The following is a 17,801-nucleotide window of genomic DNA, read 5'->3' as shown; positions in this document are numbered from 1 at the left end:
TCCAGTCCTGTCTGGTTCAGCGACAGTGGGTTTGTGCCCATAGGCAACGTTGTTGCCGGTTGTGTCTGGTGTGGACCTGCCTTACAACAGGCCAACAAGCCCTCAGTCCAGCCTCTCTCATACTATTGTGGACAGCCTGAGCACTGATGGAGGAATTGTGCGTTCCTGGTGTAACTCAGGCAGTTGTTGCCATCCTGTACCTGTCCCACAGGTGTGATGTTTGGATGTACCAATCCTGTGCAGGTCTTGTTACACGTGGTCTGCCACTGAGAGGACAATCAGCTGTCCGTCCTGTCTCCCTGTAGCGCAGTCTTAGGCGTCTCACAGTACAGACATTGCAATTTATTGTCCTGGCCACATCTGCAGTCCTCATGCCTCCTTGCAGCATGCCTAAGGCACATTCACGCAGATGAGGGACCCTGGGCATCTTTCTTTTGGTGTTTTTCAGAGTCAGTAGAAAGCCCTCTTTAGTGTCCTAAGTTTTTATAACGGTGACCTTAATTGCCTACCGTCTGTAAGCTGTTAGTGTCTTAACAACCGTTTCACAGGTGCATGTTCATTAATTGTTTATGGTTCATTTAACAAGCATGGGAAACATTGTTTTAACCCTTTACAATGAAGATCTGTGAAGTTATTTGGATTTTTACAAATTATCTTTGAAAGACATTTCTTTTTTTTGCTGATTTTACATTTTCTAATACTACAATTTCTATGAGTTGGCAAACAAGCTGAAAGGGTGCATACTGCCACCTAGAGTGTGTACTATGACTGAGATGTGGTTGAATGCAATAACTAAGTCCCAGAGCGTCTGCTAAATTAATCAAAAATGTCACATGAACTATAAAATTACATTCTGAGAACCCCTCCCATATTTTTCCCAGGTTTTATGGCACTTACAACAAAACGTACAGGGAATTGTTAATCACAATGCTTTTATTAATACTTTCAATAGGTCTAAAATAAAGAGGTGAAACAGGGCCAGCACAAGAACAAGTCGGTTGGTTGGGCCTTGGATTCCTTAGGCGGGCAAGTTTTTAAACAGGACCAATGTGTGCACTCGCTGGCGCATTAACAATTTTTTAAATGGGTGTTTTTTGGGGAACAGTTTCAATTCAATAATAACGTTTTGGTTTCTCAAAAACGTGGTGAATAATAAAAATCTTAAGTAAAAGGATACAAATCTAAAAGTTAGTTGAATTCTAAGGCAAGAGCACCAGCCTCTGCCATATGAACACATTGATAGACTGCAATCCATTGGCGGCTAAATAAATGAGCACATAGAACTCAAAAATAGCCTATAGGCCAATGCAGCAGTAAGCTAATAACTTCATCATCAACTAAGTAAAACACATAGGCCCAAAGTCGACCAATAAAAACAGGAGAAAATATCCTGATGAAAATTAATCTCTCAACTTCCTCGCAGTTCTCCTGAGCTAAGGAATGCCTTACCACAGATGCTACATAAATAGTTTTTCTCCCCTGCATGCATCGTCATGTGTCTTGCTAGATGTTGGACAGATGTTTTCCCACAAATAGTGCAAGAGTAGGGACGCTCCCCAGTGTGTGTGCGTACATGCATTTTGAGTGAATATGCACACATTAATCTCCGGTCACAGTGAGAGCATTTGAATGGTATTTCCCCTGTGTGAGCTCGCTGATGTCTTTTCAGACCTAATCTGGTAGAAAATCTTCTCTCACACTGGTTACAACAGAATGGAAATGTGTGAATTCTTCTGTGTTTTTTCAGAGAGTTGAGGTTTTGGTAAACATTCCCACAATGAGGGCAGCTTAGAGTCATGTTATTGGGTCTATAGGGGATAATTGTTGTGCTTGAGGGAAGGTTTTCAGTCCCAGATCCTTCAGAGTGTTGACACTTCTGTACATCTCCTTGGTGCCTAGTCCTGATGTGATGGTGAAGTAGTTTTGTTCTGCTTGAGGGAAGGTGCTTTTCAGTCCCAGATTCTTTAGGGCGTCTAAGCTTTCGGTCCTCTCCTCGATGCCTAATCCTGATGTGCTGGTGGAGTTTTGCCATATCACTGTGAGAGAATGAGCAGAGGGAGCAGGCGACGACCTGGGATTCCATGTCACTATTCAATCCTGCAATGACAAAATCAGGGGGACAGATTGCTTAAGAAGTGATATTCTGCCTAGATGAATTAATTACCATTTGAAAAAGCAATTTTGAGTAACACTACATTGAACAGCTTGCTGACTACCAGGTATTTACTTACAAAGTACATAAAATAAGGTAAGAATTGTGTTAGTCATTTCGCAAAGAACACAAGGATGTACCAATTGTTATCAAGAATTTACAGATTCTGTTAATCATTTCCAAGTTGCTAATTACCATGAAGTACCAATTGTTAAAGTCATTTCATTTTAAATACCAGATAAATGACAGTGACAATAGGACTGTAAAATAAAGTCAAATATTTTATTAATAACTTGAATTCTTGAATGTCCATACCGTTGCTGGGTACTGGGATACACGGACCAGAATTCTCTGCTGGTAAAACATTAATCTGCTCTTGTTGCTCTAAATAAAAATGATCTTCTTCCTCCTCTCTGCCCCAATTAAATTGTCCTTCTCCATCTCTCTCTATCCCATTCTTTAAGCATTCATCTCCATCGGAGCATGACCTTGTTTTGTCTGAGCTGGCCTGCTCAGAGCTCATGACAACTCTTATTGTTGGAGGGAGGGAAAGTGTGGACAAGATGGTATCTGAGGTGTAGTAAGAGAAATAACCTAGGAAAGACAACATAATTGATCCCATAAATTACACTCTTGCCATACATCGTCTTCCACTACTTACCAGACAAAGAATTTAACACACACAATAACAAATATATAATTCTGGTTGGACACTTACCTCTTTTCAGGTTTCCATGATGCTGATGGTGCTGCAGAAGAGTATTCAGCTCTTCAGTGTCAAATATGGTGCTTCCACATTCCTCCACAACAGAGGGGGCATCACCAAGCCATGCTGCTGTCTGAGGAGCAGGGGAAATAGCACATTTTCTATTTCATTCTGGGGGAGGGTTATGTAATTTGTAATTGATTATATTTCAATATTTTTCAGCGCTTTAGAATACATTGAATTCAACGCTGTGTATCATTGGTATGCACCCTTTGACCCTTCTCTGCATGCCAGATCCTGGAGCATTGGGTAGGTGTTTTCCTTTAGCTCACCATTCCATAGTTCTCAACCCCATTTTTTTATTTTAAACAGTGACCAGCAGTCAATACTTAAACAGGCAGAACTGCAAATTTTCTATCTGTACCTGTGTGAAGTCTGGTACAGGTAGCAGCTCCTCCAGTCTGGAGAGGAACTCCCACACCAGTACCTGCAGTGCGGTGTCATACCGAGGGCCATAGCGTGCTGGGAACACCTCCTGAAAAATTTAGAATTTAACACACAATAAGTCTGGTGGCAATGGCTTTCGGGCGTCATTTGTTGTGTGGTATAGTCTGCAATCATCTCCTGGTAATGCGGGCAATTAACAATGTCAATAATAGCAAAACTTGAAGGTGACTGCTGTGCCAAAAAAAATACATTTACAGATGCATTAAATACGAAGGTCACGAGTATTACCAATTGTGAGACGAAGATCTCTTACCTGGAAGAAGTGCTCCCGCTCAGACGGGTCTTCCAGCAGGGTTTGGACCAACTCCACAAAGTTAGACTCTGTAGCCTCCAACTCATCATTACTCTGTCAGTAAGCATAAACAAACCAAACAAATTTCATCAGACATTAACTCAACCTCAACATATGAGTTGAAAACATCTTAAACATACACTACAGCTCAAAAGTTTGGGGTCACTTCAAAATGTCCATGTGTTTGAAAGAAAAACACATTTTTTGTCCATTAAAATAACATCAAATTGATCAGAAATACAGTGTAGACATTGTTAATGTTGTAAATTAATATTGTAGCTGGAAACGACAGATTTTTTATGGAATATCTAAATCAAATCCAAGTTTATTTGACATGTGCGCCGAATACAACAGGTGTAGTAGACCTTACAGTGAAAAGTTTACTTACAGGCTCTAACCAACAGTGCAAAAGGTATTTGGTGAACAATAGGTAAGTAAAGAAATAAAAACAGTAAAAAAGACAGGTCTGTGAGTGCCAGAAATCTTGCTTGTTTGTAGGTGACCAAATACTTATTTTCCACCATAATTTGCAAATAAATTCATTAAAAATCCTATTTGTCTGTCATAGTTGAAGTGTACCTATGATGAAAATTACAGGCCTCTCTCATCTTTGTAAGTGGGAGAACTTGCACAATTGGTGGCTGACTAAATACTTTTTTGCCCCACTGTATGTACATGAATATATGGTTAAAGTGACTATGCATACATGATAAACAGTAGCAGCAGAAGATACGGATGCAGAAACATTATGTACAAAATAAGTTACAAATAACGCAAAAACCCCCACATAATAGCACAATTGGTTGGGCGCCTGAAACTGCTGCCATTTCTTCCGGCGCCATATTAAATAGGTGTACAGAGGCCCATTATCAGCAACCATCATTCCTGTGTTCCAATGGCATGTTGTGTTAGCTAATCCAAGTTTATCATTTTAAAAGGCTAATTGATCAATAGAAAGCCCTTTTGCCATTATGTTAGCACAGCTGAAAACTGTTGTGCTAATTAAAGAAGCAATAAAACTGGCCTTCTTTAGACTAGTTGAGTATCTGGAGTATCAGCATTTGTGGGTTCGATTACAGGCTCAAAATGGCCATAAACAAAGACCTTCCTTCTGGAACTTGTCAGTCTATTCTTGCTCTGAGAAATGAAGGCTATTCCATGCGAGAAATTGCCAAGAAACTGAAGATCTCGTACAACGCTGTGTCCTACTCCTCACATGGAATAGCCTTAATTTCTCAGAGCAAGAATAGACTGACGAGTTTCAGAAGAAAGATATTTGTTTCTGGACATTTTGAGCCTGTAATCAAACCCACAAATGCTGATGCTCCAGATACTCAACTAGTCTAAAGAATGCCAGTTTTATTCCTTCTTTAAATCAGCACAACGGTTTTCAGCTGTGCTAACCTAATTGCATAAGTACAATTTTGCTAACACAACGTGCCATTGGAACACAGGAGTGATGGTTGTTGATAATGGGCTTCTGTACGCCTATGTAGATATCACATACATTTTCACTTTCCAGCTACAATAGTCATTTACAACATTAACAATGTCTACACTGTATTTCTGATCAATTTGGTGTTATTTTAATGGACAAAATAAATTGCTTTTCTTTCAAAAACAAGGAAATGTCTAAGTGACCCCACACTTTTGAACAGTAGTATAAGTTAACTTACCTCTTTGTGTACAGCGTATTCTGTCAAATAATGGATTTTGTCCAGGTGAGGCTGGATGGTCACGAGGTCAGCTGTGCTCTCACTGAGACACAACTCCAGTACCAGCTGAAAAAGAGGTAGACATGTGAGAGCAAGCCCCAGGGGAAAACATACTATTTACAGCTGGCAGCTACCCATACTTCTATCAGAATCCTCTGCATGCATTTCCACCTCTCTCACCCTTGCTCTCAGACCCAGAAGAAGTTGGGTCCTCTGCCTGGAACTCAGCAGCTCTGGAACCATCTCTGTCACCAAAGTCACAAACTCCTCCAGCTTCCCATAATGCTTTACAATATGCTGCTGAGCCACTTGCCACATGAATGCTGACATCAAGCGTAATGGTGGAGCAAGGAGACGCAGTGAGGACAGAGTTAAACCGGGACCTACGTTGGGAAACACAAACAATAACATGTTATAGAGTAAAAACCAATGGCATATTTAAAATACTGTAGGCGAGTTATATATATATATATATATATATATATATATATATATATATTTTTTTTTTTATCTAGCAAGAGATTAGGAAACTAGCCAGCATCAGCAACTAGCTATTTAGCCAGCCAGTCACCACAGTGAAATCCCTCAAACAAACTACAAAAATGTATACAGTAAAAGTTAACTTACCAAAGTCTTCTGCACCTGGAAAAGAATAAGCCTGAGCTTTTGTTTGGTTAGTGAGGACACTATCGATGATGGCAAAACAGCTTTCTTCAAGATAGATGGAACCACTCATGTTGTCGTCATCCTTGAGTTTTCTGTATTCCTGTTTCAGCTTTTTTAACTTTTCTCTGCATTGCTTCGACGTCCTGTTAAATCCGAGGGCAGCGAACTCTGAACTAAATTTGGCATAGACGTGCTCATTTTTATAAGAGAGAAGCTGCTTCTGAACTCTCTCATCTGCCCAGTGTTAACAATGTGTGAACCTCCTGCAAAGTCCAGCGGTATCCAGATTCCTCTGTGAAAGAACCGCATCAGCTGAAAGCAGTCAGAAACTGGAAAACAATATTAGCTAGCAAGCTTAAGGTACTGTTTATGAAAAACGTGTAGCTACTAGTATTTCTTATCTTCACAGTCCCTGCCATGCCATAAGGTGTATTTTTTTTATGTGATTCTATTGCGTGCATAAGTTACCTTATGTGGAATAGAGTTCCATGTCGGCATGGCTCTATGTAGTACTATGCACTTTCCAGTCTGTTCTGGCCTTGGGATTGTGAAGAGACCTCTGGTGGCATGTCTTGTGGGGTATCTGAGCTTTGAGCAAGTGCGTTAGCTGGCTCACAGTCCAAGCTTGCATTCATTTCAAGACCATGGTGCTTGCCTACGGGGCAGCAAGGGGAACTGCCCCTCCCTACCTCAGGATATGCTCAAACCCTACACCCCAACTGAGCACTACCACCTCTGGTCTCTTGGCCCTCCCACCCCTGGCTAGCCCGTGGTACAAAAAAGGTTGAAAAACACTACTAGATAACTTACCAATATGTTCCTCGTCTACAGGGGAATCAGGAGTCAATTCAAACAGTAGATTTGTTGCATTTATCACCCCAAGCCCTGAGGTTTCTGATTGTTGACCATGGACCTCATCAGGTGTCCAAATGGATGGAGATTTGTCTGTGGATACAACAGCACAGTTGACAGTACTCACACAAAGAAAAACATTGTTAAGTACCAAGCTTATGGTAACAAAGTTACTGTGTTAAACATATGAACTAGGTGCTGTACTGGACAACTTAACTTACTAGAATCTCCCATTTCTTGTTGGGAATCAGGCGACCCCAAAAGCTTGGCATCTGAATTTATCACCCCAGACTCCAAAGTACTTGGTTGGTGACACAGGACACTATCAATGATGGCAAACCAACTCTCTTCACGATAGATGGAACCACTCATGTTATTGTTATCCTTGATTTTTTTGTGTTCCTTTTTCAGTATTTGTATCTTTTGTCTGCACTGCTTCGACGTCCTTTTAAAACCCAGGGCGGCAAGCTCGGAACTAAATTTGGCATAGACGTGCTCGTTTTTATAGGAGAGGAGGTGCTTCTGTACCATCTTATCTGCCCAGAGTGTTAACAATGCCTGAACCTCCTTAGACGACCAGTGGTATCCAGATTCCTCTGTGAAAGAACAACATAAGTTGAAAGCAGTCAGAAACTTGTAAACAATATTAGCTAGCAAGCTTACAGTACGGTTTATAAATAATGTGTACTAGATAAGCGTTTCTCAACTTCTGGCCATTACTGGCCGGTCCCTCAGATGGTTAAAGCTTACAAAGTAAGTTTTAATCCATTCCACAAAGGGGAGCACCAAATCTTGCCTGTCCCTGGTAAAATATATATATATTTTTAAAACTTTGTACTAGATGACATACCATATTCTTCAGAGGAATCAGTCAACTCCAACAGCCTAGAAGCTGAAGTTCTCACCCCAGACCCTGAAGTTTGTGGAAGTTCATCAGGTGTCCAACTGGATGGTAATTTGTCTGTGAAAGCACCAGATCAGATAAAAGCACTCACACAAACAAAAACATCCACCGGCTGTTTCTGACCAGTGTGCTGTTAAGGTGCATTGCAAACAACTGTGTCATATTAAAGTTCTCTAGGTCGTGTAGACAATCTTCTGTACTTCATGTTTACCATTTACAATTTGGCTTATTTATGTGTATTCATGGTTAACAGTTCCCTTTGTCGTTTAATGTGCCTGTATGCGTTTGGGAGGGGATTTTTTTTATAGCAACATCCAAATTGAAGAGGAGTGGGACAACATTCCACAGGCCACAATCAACAGCCTGATCAACTCTATGCAAAGGAGATGTGTTGCGCTGCATGAGGCAAATGGTGGTCACACCAGATACTGACTGTTTTTTGATCCACACCCCTTGTTTATTTTTTAAGGTATCTGTGACCAACAGATGCATATTTGCATTCCTAGTCATGTGAAATCCATAGATTAGGGCCTATTATTTTATTTCAATTGACTGATTTCCTTATATGAACTGTAACTCAGTAAAATCTATGAAATTGTTGAATGTTGCGTTTATATTTTTGTTTAGTGTAGATGAGACCTGTATTTAATTTAATACATTTACAAACACTTATAAAATAATGTTTTCGTTTTGTCATAATGCGTTATTGTGTGTAGATTGATTAAATTGAGAGAGAAAAAAACAATTTTAGAATAAGGCTATAACACAACAAAATGTGGAATTAGTAATGGGGTCTGAATACTTTCTGAAGGCACTATATACAGTGCATTTGGAAAGTATTCAGACCCTTTTTCCACATGTTACGTTACAGCCTTATTCTAAAATGTATTAAATTGTTCTTTCTGAATCTATACACAATACCACATAATGACAAAGTGAAAACAGGTTTAGACATTTTTGGTAATTTATAACAAATCAAAAACAGAAATGCCTTATTTACAGAAGTATTCAGACCCTTTGCTATGAGACACAAAATTGAGCTCCGGTGCATCCTGTTTCCATTGATCATCCTTGAGATGTTTCTACAACTTGATTGGAGTCCACCTGTGGTAAATTCAATTGATTGGACATGATTTGGAAAGGCACACACCTGTCTAAATAAGGTCCCACAGTTGACAGTGCACATCAGAGAAAAAAACAAACCATGAGGTCAAAGGAATTGTCCGTAGAGCTCTGAGACAGGATTTTGTCGAGGCACAGATCTGGGGAAGGGTACCAAAAAATGTCTGCAGCATTGAAGGTCCCCAAAAACATAGGAAACTCCATCATTCTTAAATGGAAGAAGTTTGGAACCACCAATACTCTTCTTAGAGCTTGCCGCCCAGCCAAACTGAGCAATTGGGGGAGAAGGGCCTTGGTCAGGGAGGTGACCAAAAACTTGAGCTCCAGAGCTCCAGAGTTCCTCTGTGGAGATGGGAGAACATTCCAGAAAGGCAGCCATCTTTGCAGTACTCCACCAATCAGGCCTTTATTGTAGAATGGCCAGACAGAAGCCACTCCTCAGTAAAAGGCACATGACAGCCCACTTGGAGTTTGCCAAAAGGCACCTAAAGGACTCTGACCATAAGAAACAAGATTATCTGGTCTGATGAAACCAAGATTGAACTATTTGGCCTAAATGCCAAGCGTCACATCTGGAAGAAACCTGGCACTGTCCCTATGGTGAAGCACGTTGGTGGCAGCATCATGCTGTGTGGATGTTTTTCAGGGACTGGGAGACTAGTCAGGGTCGAGTCAAAGATGACTGGAGAAAAGTAGAGAGAGATCCTTGACAAAAACTTGCTCTAGAGTGCTCAGGTCAGACTGGGGCGAAGGTTCACCTTCCAACAGGACAACGATCCTAAGCAAACATCCAAGACAATACAGGAGTGGCTTCAGGACAAGTCTCTGAATGTCCTCAAGTGGCCCAACCAGAGCCCGGACTTGAACCTAATCGAACATCTCTGGAGAGACCTGAAAATAGCTGTGCAGCGACACTCCCCATCCTACCTGAGAGCTTGAGGATCTGCAGAGAAGAATGGGAGAAACTCACCAAAAACCAAGAATGCAGTTCAAGAAATAGTTAAGAAAATATTTACTAGTACCCCAGCACATCGACTCAGTACTGTTCATAGCCAAGTTATCATTACTCATTGTGTATTTATTCATTGTGATATTATTTTATATTATTCTCTGCATTGTTGGGAGGGGCTCATAAGTAAGCATTTCACTGTTAGTCGACACCTATTGTTTACGAAGCATTTGAAAAAGAAAATGTGATTTGTACACGTTCCAAAAAATAACACTAGTTTGCATTAACGTAATGACTGGATAAACTCTTACTGCATTTACACCTAAGACTTACCCCACACCAGTTTGTCGCCAGTTGTGTATGTTAATGTAAGCTCTATTGTAATTGTGTTTCCATCAGGGGAGTGATACTAAAGACTTGGGGCTTGCAGAAAGAACAACTCTGTCAGCGTCATCAACACAGTTACTTTGTGAGGTGTAAAAAAAATGCAGTTTGCCATTGTTATGTAAATACCATCTGAAAAGTGTATGGGGAAAAAAGGGCCACTGGACCAATACAGAAGCCCGGCCAATTTCTTTTGACTGTGGACGCCTCAGCCATGGAAACTTTTCAAAAAGGAGCTTTGGGGAAGCATTAACATTGTAACAATAGCCTAAATTTCGGGCTGTTAAAGACCAGACTGAGGATTTATCTAGAAATGCAATTACAATTTAGCGTATCTATTTATCTCCACAAGCAACGGTTTGAATATTCAGACTTTGTTGTCGTCTCTGCACTTTTCAAGGCGAGTGTTCTCAAGTATAACCAGGGGTAACTAGCCATAACTAGCCACCTCGGCGCAGGACTAAAGCTTGTGTCCGAGGTTGTGTACCGGCTGCTAATGAGCCATAAGCAGCAGATTTTCGACCAACCTTCACTTGCCAACGCTTTCTTCGTTCTTGAAGTCACCGGTGTCTTCTTAACTCTTAACTGGCTAGTGCAGGGGGAGTTTGAATTTAGAAAATGCTGTTATTAAATTAAACCAGTCTTTGTTCCATGAATTAATCCTACAATGTATACATTGCCATCTAATTTATTTCTGATCCTCTATCATGAATAATGAATACACCCCAGGTGAGTGTCATTCAAAGTGATGCATGATTTCTGAGTCTCGCTCATGATGTGCAGCACTTTGGGCTGGATCAATGAGATAATATCAGAAATAGACAAGATGGCGGTGAATAGATTATTAGATTACTTAATGGAGTACAAATGTATTTAATTTAATAACGGAGCATTTTCTAAATTCAAACATCCCCCTGCAATTGGCTATGGGAGTTTAGAAGACACCGGTAATTTCTGATTTGCGAACAAAGTATCGCCAAGTTAAGGTTGGTTGAAAATCTGCTGCTGATGGCGAATGCCACGTTCACATTGTCGGAAACTCTGAAATACGACCTCCCTACTGGGAAAACCGTACGTGAACGCCCTTCCAATTCGGAATTACAACTAGGAACCTCGGGTATGAGCTCTGGACCCCGATCTTTCCCACATGTTGAAATCTGACGTCACGCACCTCTGCAAATTGGAAACAAACATGGCCACAATTTCAGCTGTCAATTGAGTACTTCGGTATGACTCGTAATACCCTTAAAACCGAGCTGTCAAACAGGGATTTGTAGTTTTGCATAATGTCTACTTTGATGCTAATTGTATTTTTGAATCTGAGAGTAAAAAGACTAATACATTGATAACCAAATCTCTCTCGGGCAATGTGACTTATCAAAACGTTACAAGCCTACATGAAACACAGACCTGATTTTAAGTGTTTCTAAATTCCCTTATGGGGAAAATGAATCGTGGAAAAATGGTTGGAACCATTTTCCTGTTTGATCGCTAGGTTTTATGACACCGTTAATGTTGGGGTTTATGGTGAGAATGGTTCTTCCTTCCAAGCTCGTGAAACGCTTAAATCGTTCATCCGAAGTAGGCAAGTATTTTTTATTTTATTTAACTAGGCAAGTCAGTTAATTAAGAACAAATTCTTATTTACAATGACGGCCCACAAAGGCCAAACCCGACGCTGGGCCAATTGTGCGCCGCCCTATGGCACTCCCAATCACGGCTGGTTGTGATACAGCCTGGATCCGAACCAGGATGTCTGTAGTGACAACTCTAGTACTGAGACGCAGTATTTAAGACTGCTGCGCCACACGGGATCCCGAGTCACTCTGACATGACTACCGAGAACCACTGAGTTAAAATGTACGTTATTTGCGCAAACTTCCTACTGGTTGATTCTGGTACTTTCAAGTGGGAAACTCAGAGCTCATGTTTTACAACTAGTTTCCAAGTCGAACATTTTCGAGTTTCCTAGTTCCGACTAGTACGTGAACGCAGCAGATAGCAATATCTACACGACCTGTTATCGGATTCTAAAGCAAATTAAGAAAAACAATGTACCGTTGTTTTGTGATACGGTGGCTTTGCCACTTCTCAGTACTGGCTTTCTGAGTCGCTGTCCCAGTACAGCGTCCATGGCATCGAACCATGATGGTGGAAAAGAACTCCGGCGGTCGGAACCGTTTGACTTAATTTCTTTGTACTGACCCTTAAGTTTTTTTAGTTTGTCACGACATTGCTGGACAGTTCCCTTATAACCTAATTTGCGAAGGCGCACAAAGATCTCATGGTACACCTTGGCGGCACCTCGATACTCAGAGTCAGACGAACGTAATGCACGCTGTATTGCCTCGTCTGACCATATTGAGACGATGGCATTCACCTCTTCCCCTGACCAGTGATATCGGGACTCCGGCATTTCTCTTTAGCTAGCTATCACTTCACCAACATGCTGAGTACGGCAGGCTCTGGAGAGACGGATAAGAGGATGGAAAGAAAGATGTGATGGTTTGTTAATTTCTGGTACCACCATCAACATCCGGCGTTATCCTACTAGCACGTTTTACCCCAACGCCGCCCATACACTGATCACAGGGACTGGGCGCGGCTCTGAGCGGGTTTTGAGAGGAAAATATGGCGGAAGTGGATTCTGAATCTAATTGCTGTAGAATCAAGGATAATTGGAACATTGACCGAAATAATGGGAAACGGAACAAAGTAGTGTACCATGATGAGAATGTCATTTCGTATCATGTAGGAGTATGGTTTATTAATGAGGAGCAGCTGATCGAATTACCAAATTAGAGGAATACATTTGAGATATCCAAACTGATGGAGAGAGTGCTGGGTAGAGTGAAGGCTGTGGGGATCACGAGAGGCGGGCTTGTTTAGATTTTGTTGTGCTTCTAAGGATCAGAAGAAACGTGTGTTGCGTCTCACCCGAATTGTTAAATTTGAAGTGTCCTGTGTGTGTCTCTTAGGAACAGAGCACCCCTCAATTGTGTTATATCTGGCTTCTCATGGGAAGCAGATTTTTTTTTTAACCAGGTGGGCTAGTTGAGAATAACCTGGCCAAGATAAAGCACAGCAGATTGACACATACAACAACACAGATGGAATAAACAAACATACAGTCAATAATACAGTAGGAAAAAAAGTTTATATATAGTGTGTGCAAATTAGGTAAGATAAGGGAGGTAAGGCAATAAATAGGCCATGGTGACAAAGTAATTACAATATAGCAATTAAACACTGGAATGGTAGATGTACAGAACATGACTGCAAGTAGAGATACTGGGGTGCAAAGGAGCAAGATAAATAAATACAGTATGGGGATGAGGTAGTTGGATGGGCTGTTTACAGATGGGCCATGTACAGGTGCAGTAATCTGTGAGCTGCTCTGTCAGCTGGTGCTTGAAGCTAGTGAGGGAGATATGAGTCTCCAGCTTCAGTGATTTTTGCATTGCAGTCATTGGCAGCAGAGAACTGGAAGGAAAGGCAGCCAAACAGGAATTGGCTTTGGGGGTGACCAGTGAGATATACCTGCTGGAGTGTGTGCTAGGGGTGGGTGCTGCTATGGTGACCAGTGAGCTGAGATAGGTTAGGGCTTTACCTAGCAGAGACTTGTAGATGACCTAGAGCCAGTGGGTTTGGTGACCGGTATGAAGCGAGGGCCAGCCAACAAGAGCGTACAGGTCGCAGTGGTGGGTAGTATATGGGGCTTGGGGGACAAAACGGATGGCACTGTGATAGATTGCATCCAATGTAATGTGTCTTATCGATGGCGGTTATGATATCGTTTAGGACCTTGAACGTGGCTGAGGTGCATGACCAGATTGCACCAGATTGCATAGCGGAGAAGGTACAGTGGGGACTCGAAATGGTCGGTAATCTGTTTGTTAACTTTGCTTTCGAAATTAGGCAGGGTAGGATAGATATAGGTCTGTAGCAGTTTGGGTCTAGAGTGTCTCCCCCTTTGAATAGCGGGATGACCGCGGCAGCTTTCCAATCTTTGGGGATCTCAGACGATATGAAAGAGAGGTTGAACAGGCTGGTAATAGGGTTTGCAACAATTTCGGCAGATCATTTTATAAAGAGAGGGTCCAGATTGTCTAGCCCAGCTATTTGTAGGGGTCCAGATTTTGCAGCTCTTTCAGAACATCAGCAATCTGGATTTGGGTGAAGGAGAAATGGGGGAGGCTTGGGCGAGTTGCTGTGGGGAGTGCAGGGCTGTTGACCGGGGTAGGGGTAGCCAGGTGGAAACCATGGCCAGGCGTAGAAAAATGCTTATTGAAATTCTCAATTATAGTGGATTTATCAGTGGTGACAGTGTTTCCTAGCATCAGTGCAGTGGGCAGCTGGGAGGAGGTGCTCTTATTCTCCATGGACTTTACAGTGTCCCAGAACTTTTCTGAATTTGTGCTACAGGATCCAAATTTCTGCTTGAAAAAGCTAGCCTTAGCTTTCCTAACTGCCTGTGTATATTTGTTCCTAACTTTCCCGAAAAGTTGCAAGTCACAGGGGCTATTCAATGCTAATGCAGTACGCCACTGGATGTTTTTGTGCTGGTCAAGGGCAGTCAGGTCTGGAGAGAACCAAGGGCTATATCTGTTCCTGGTTCTACATTTTTTGAAAGGGGCATGTTTATTTAAAATGGTGAGGAAGGCACTTTTAAAGAATGACCAGGCATCCTCTACTAACGGGATGAAGTCAATATCCTTCCAGGATACCCGTGCCAGGTCGATTAGAAAGGCCTGCTCGCTGAAGAGTTTTCGAGAGCGTTTGACAGTGATAGGGGTGGTCGTTTGACCGCAGACCCATTACGGATGCAGGCAATGAGGCAGTGATTGCTGAGCTCTTGGTTGAAAACAGCAGAGGTGTATTTGGAGGGTAAAGTTGGTTAGGATGATGTCTATGAGGGTGCCCGTGTTACGGATTTGGGGTTGTACCTGGTGGGTTCATTGATAATTTGTGTGAGATTGAGGGCATCAAGCTTAGATTGTAGGATGGCCGAGATGTTAAGCATGTCCCAGTTTAGGTCACCTAGCAGCACGAGCTTTGAAGATAGATGGGGGGGAAATCAGTTCACATATGGTGTCCAGGGCACAGCTGGGGCAGAGGGTGGTCTCTAGCAAGCGGCAACGGTGAAATACTTATTTCTGGAAAGGTGGATTTTTAAAAGTAGAAGCTCAAATTGTTTGGGTACAGACCTGGATAGTAAGCCAGAACTCTGCAGTAGATTGCAACACCGGCCTCTTTGGCAGTTCTATCTTGTCAAAAAATGTTATAGTTAGGGATTGGAAATTAACTGTTTTTTGGGATGTTGAAGAGATCAACAATATTCCTGGAGTGATTGATGCACGTCAGTTGAATCTGTGTGGTGAATTAAGAAAAAGTGAAGAGTATCTGTTCTATTGTTTTTTGATATAGAGTCTCTCCCTACTCAAGTGCAGTCAGATCATTTATCCCAAGACCAATGCAGTGTGATCATTTAAAGCTTTTGGTCATGTTTCAGGTGTTTGCATACTTATTTTCCATCATAATTTGCAAATAAATTCATTAAAAATCCTACAATGTGATTTTCTGGATTTTTTTTCTCATTTTGTCTGTCATAGTAGAAGTGTACCTATGATGAAAATTACAGGCCTCTCATCTTTTTAAGTGGGAGAACATGCACAATTGGTGGCTGACTAAATACTTTTTTGCCCCACTGTACATATATATGAGGTTGGAATAATACTGTGAAAATTATGATAATGCCCTTTTAGGTTAAGAGCTGTATGAAAAGGCTGCATGAAATTAAAGCCTTTTTGGTGGGATGGAGTTTTGGACTACCTAGTGACATCACAAGGCGCTAAATTAGTTAATAGACCAGTAAGAAAGAGTTCCAAACCTCTCTGCCAATAACAGTTTGTTTTCCCCTCCCCACTCAGACTGCTGTCAGACAGCTTATTTTTGACCGTTTTGATTAAAAACTATCATAGTAAGGTTCTTAATTGTTACCCATAAATTATTTTGCTGTTGAGATAAAAAATGTAAAAAAACATCTGCATTGGACCTTTACCTTTTTTGCTGTAACTAAGAGCCATTGGGAATACAAAATATATTGATAACTAATCGCTTTCATCTGTGTGAATATTCGTGTTTTGAAGGATTTTCGAGAAAAACAGTGTGACCCAGAAGTAATTTGTGATTTGTTGATGCTGACCTGGACTCTTCAATAGGTGGGTTATCTCGGCTCACTTTTACCGAACCGAGCCGTGCTAGGCAGAATATTGTGAAAAGGGTATTCTATCATCTTCTGCAAATAGCAAATAAATTACCCTCAAAAACAACAAATCTCTTGTTTTGCTCATGTCAATGGTATGTGACACTTGAGGAGGTAGAGGTGTTGTTCGGGATTGTTCAAGAGCAGCTTCTTTCCGCAGTGAGAAACGAGAGAGGCTTTACCAAACTTCAGAGCCAAACGAGTCCATGCCTGATTTCCCACCAGAGGCGAAAGATCCCTGTAACTTAGACAAATGTTCCTTTTCCAATGCAGGGTTTTACACAATGATGTTGACAAACACTAGATTAATGATGCGTATTGGTTATTGAGAGGCTTTGAAGCTACCGGTCAGCCATGTTGGCACTCCCCAATAGGAGCAGCCCTCCATGGGAATTAATGGAATTCTACAGTATTTTAATGAAATGTTTCAAGGACAAAATTAAATTTAAGTATGTAAGTATTTTTGTTGTTGTAGTGGACAGTAACATTAGTAATTAAAACAATATACTTTAAGGAAAATGTTGTTTTTATTTGAATGTTTAGCTCACAATATAATTAGAAAGTTTTCACTAAGATGTCTGTGAATAAAATAAATGTGGCAAAAATGAATGGAGACTTTAATAAATGCATTTCTATAGCTTCCCCAAAAATGTTTTACCACGGCGGAGGAGTGCTAAGATGAAGGCACACTGGCTTCAACACAGCGCCTCCTATTAGTGATCTAGTGTATGTATAAATCATTTGTTTACACCAGTGCTTGGCCTGTATTTCTACCACTGGAGGCCAGGCAAGAAGGTATTGTGCCATGGCCTATTTGCCTTTTTTTCATCATGGCTACACTGCTGTGACTTTCCTGGCACTGGGAAACCAGTGGAGGCTGGTGGGAGACGCTATAGGAAAAGTAAAAAATAAAATAAAAGTAGCACAAAAAAATAGAGGCTATATACAGTGGGTACCGGTACCTAGTCAGTGTGTGGGGATACAGGTTAGTTGAGGTAATTTGTACATGTAGGTAGGGGTGAAGTGAATATACATAGATAATAAACAGCAAGTAGCAACAGTGTACAAAACCAAATGGGGGGGGGGGGTGTCAATGTAAATAGTCCGGTGGCCATTTGATTAATTGTTCGGTAGTCTTATGGCTTGGGGGTAGAGTGGAGTACAACCTAATGGGGCAGAGTGGAGGGGGAAGAAGAGGAAATGGAAGAGAGACAGAGTGAAGAGGACTGGGAAGATGACAATTGCAATGAATACATTTATATAAGGAAGGATTTGGAGCAATAGGAA

At 41.3% G+C, this 17,801-nt stretch overlaps 1 protein-coding gene across 2 annotated transcripts; it reads right to left on the bottom strand.

The window, feature by feature from the left end:
- Positions 1 to 915: 915 nt before the first annotated feature.
- LOC110507824 (uncharacterized) lies at positions 916 to 10,953 on the bottom strand. 2 transcript variants are annotated; one of them, XM_090223695.1, is made up of 11 exons: positions 10,777 to 10,953; positions 7,741 to 7,851; positions 7,112 to 7,486; positions 6,849 to 6,983; positions 5,553 to 5,755; positions 5,334 to 5,438; positions 3,619 to 3,711; positions 3,283 to 3,393; positions 2,871 to 2,991; positions 2,468 to 2,746; positions 916 to 2,097 (listed from the first exon to the last, which is right to left on the bottom strand). In XM_090223695.1, exons 3-11 carry the CDS (start codon positions 7,419 to 7,421, stop codon positions 1,409 to 1,411), a joined length of 2,046 nt encoding a protein of 681 aa, XP_090079821.1. In that variant the 5' UTR covers positions 7,422 to 7,486; positions 7,741 to 7,851; positions 10,777 to 10,953; the 3' UTR covers positions 916 to 1,408. The 2 variants fall into 2 exon arrangements, with proteins under 2 accessions (XP_090079821.1, XP_090079822.1); XM_090223696.1 differs by lacking the exon at positions 10,777 to 10,953 and having other exon boundaries at positions 6,000 to 6,983; positions 7,741 to 7,852.
- Between the last annotated feature and the right edge of the window lie 6,848 nt (positions 10,954 to 17,801).

Source organism: Oncorhynchus mykiss, chromosome 27 (assembly GCF_057628025.1).
Source record: "Oncorhynchus mykiss isolate SJ-2025 chromosome 27, ASM5762802v1, whole genome shotgun sequence".
Lineage (NCBI taxonomy): Eukaryota > Metazoa > Chordata > Actinopteri > Salmoniformes > Salmonidae > Oncorhynchus > Oncorhynchus mykiss.
This window is presented reverse-complemented; position numbering and strand designations above follow the sequence as displayed.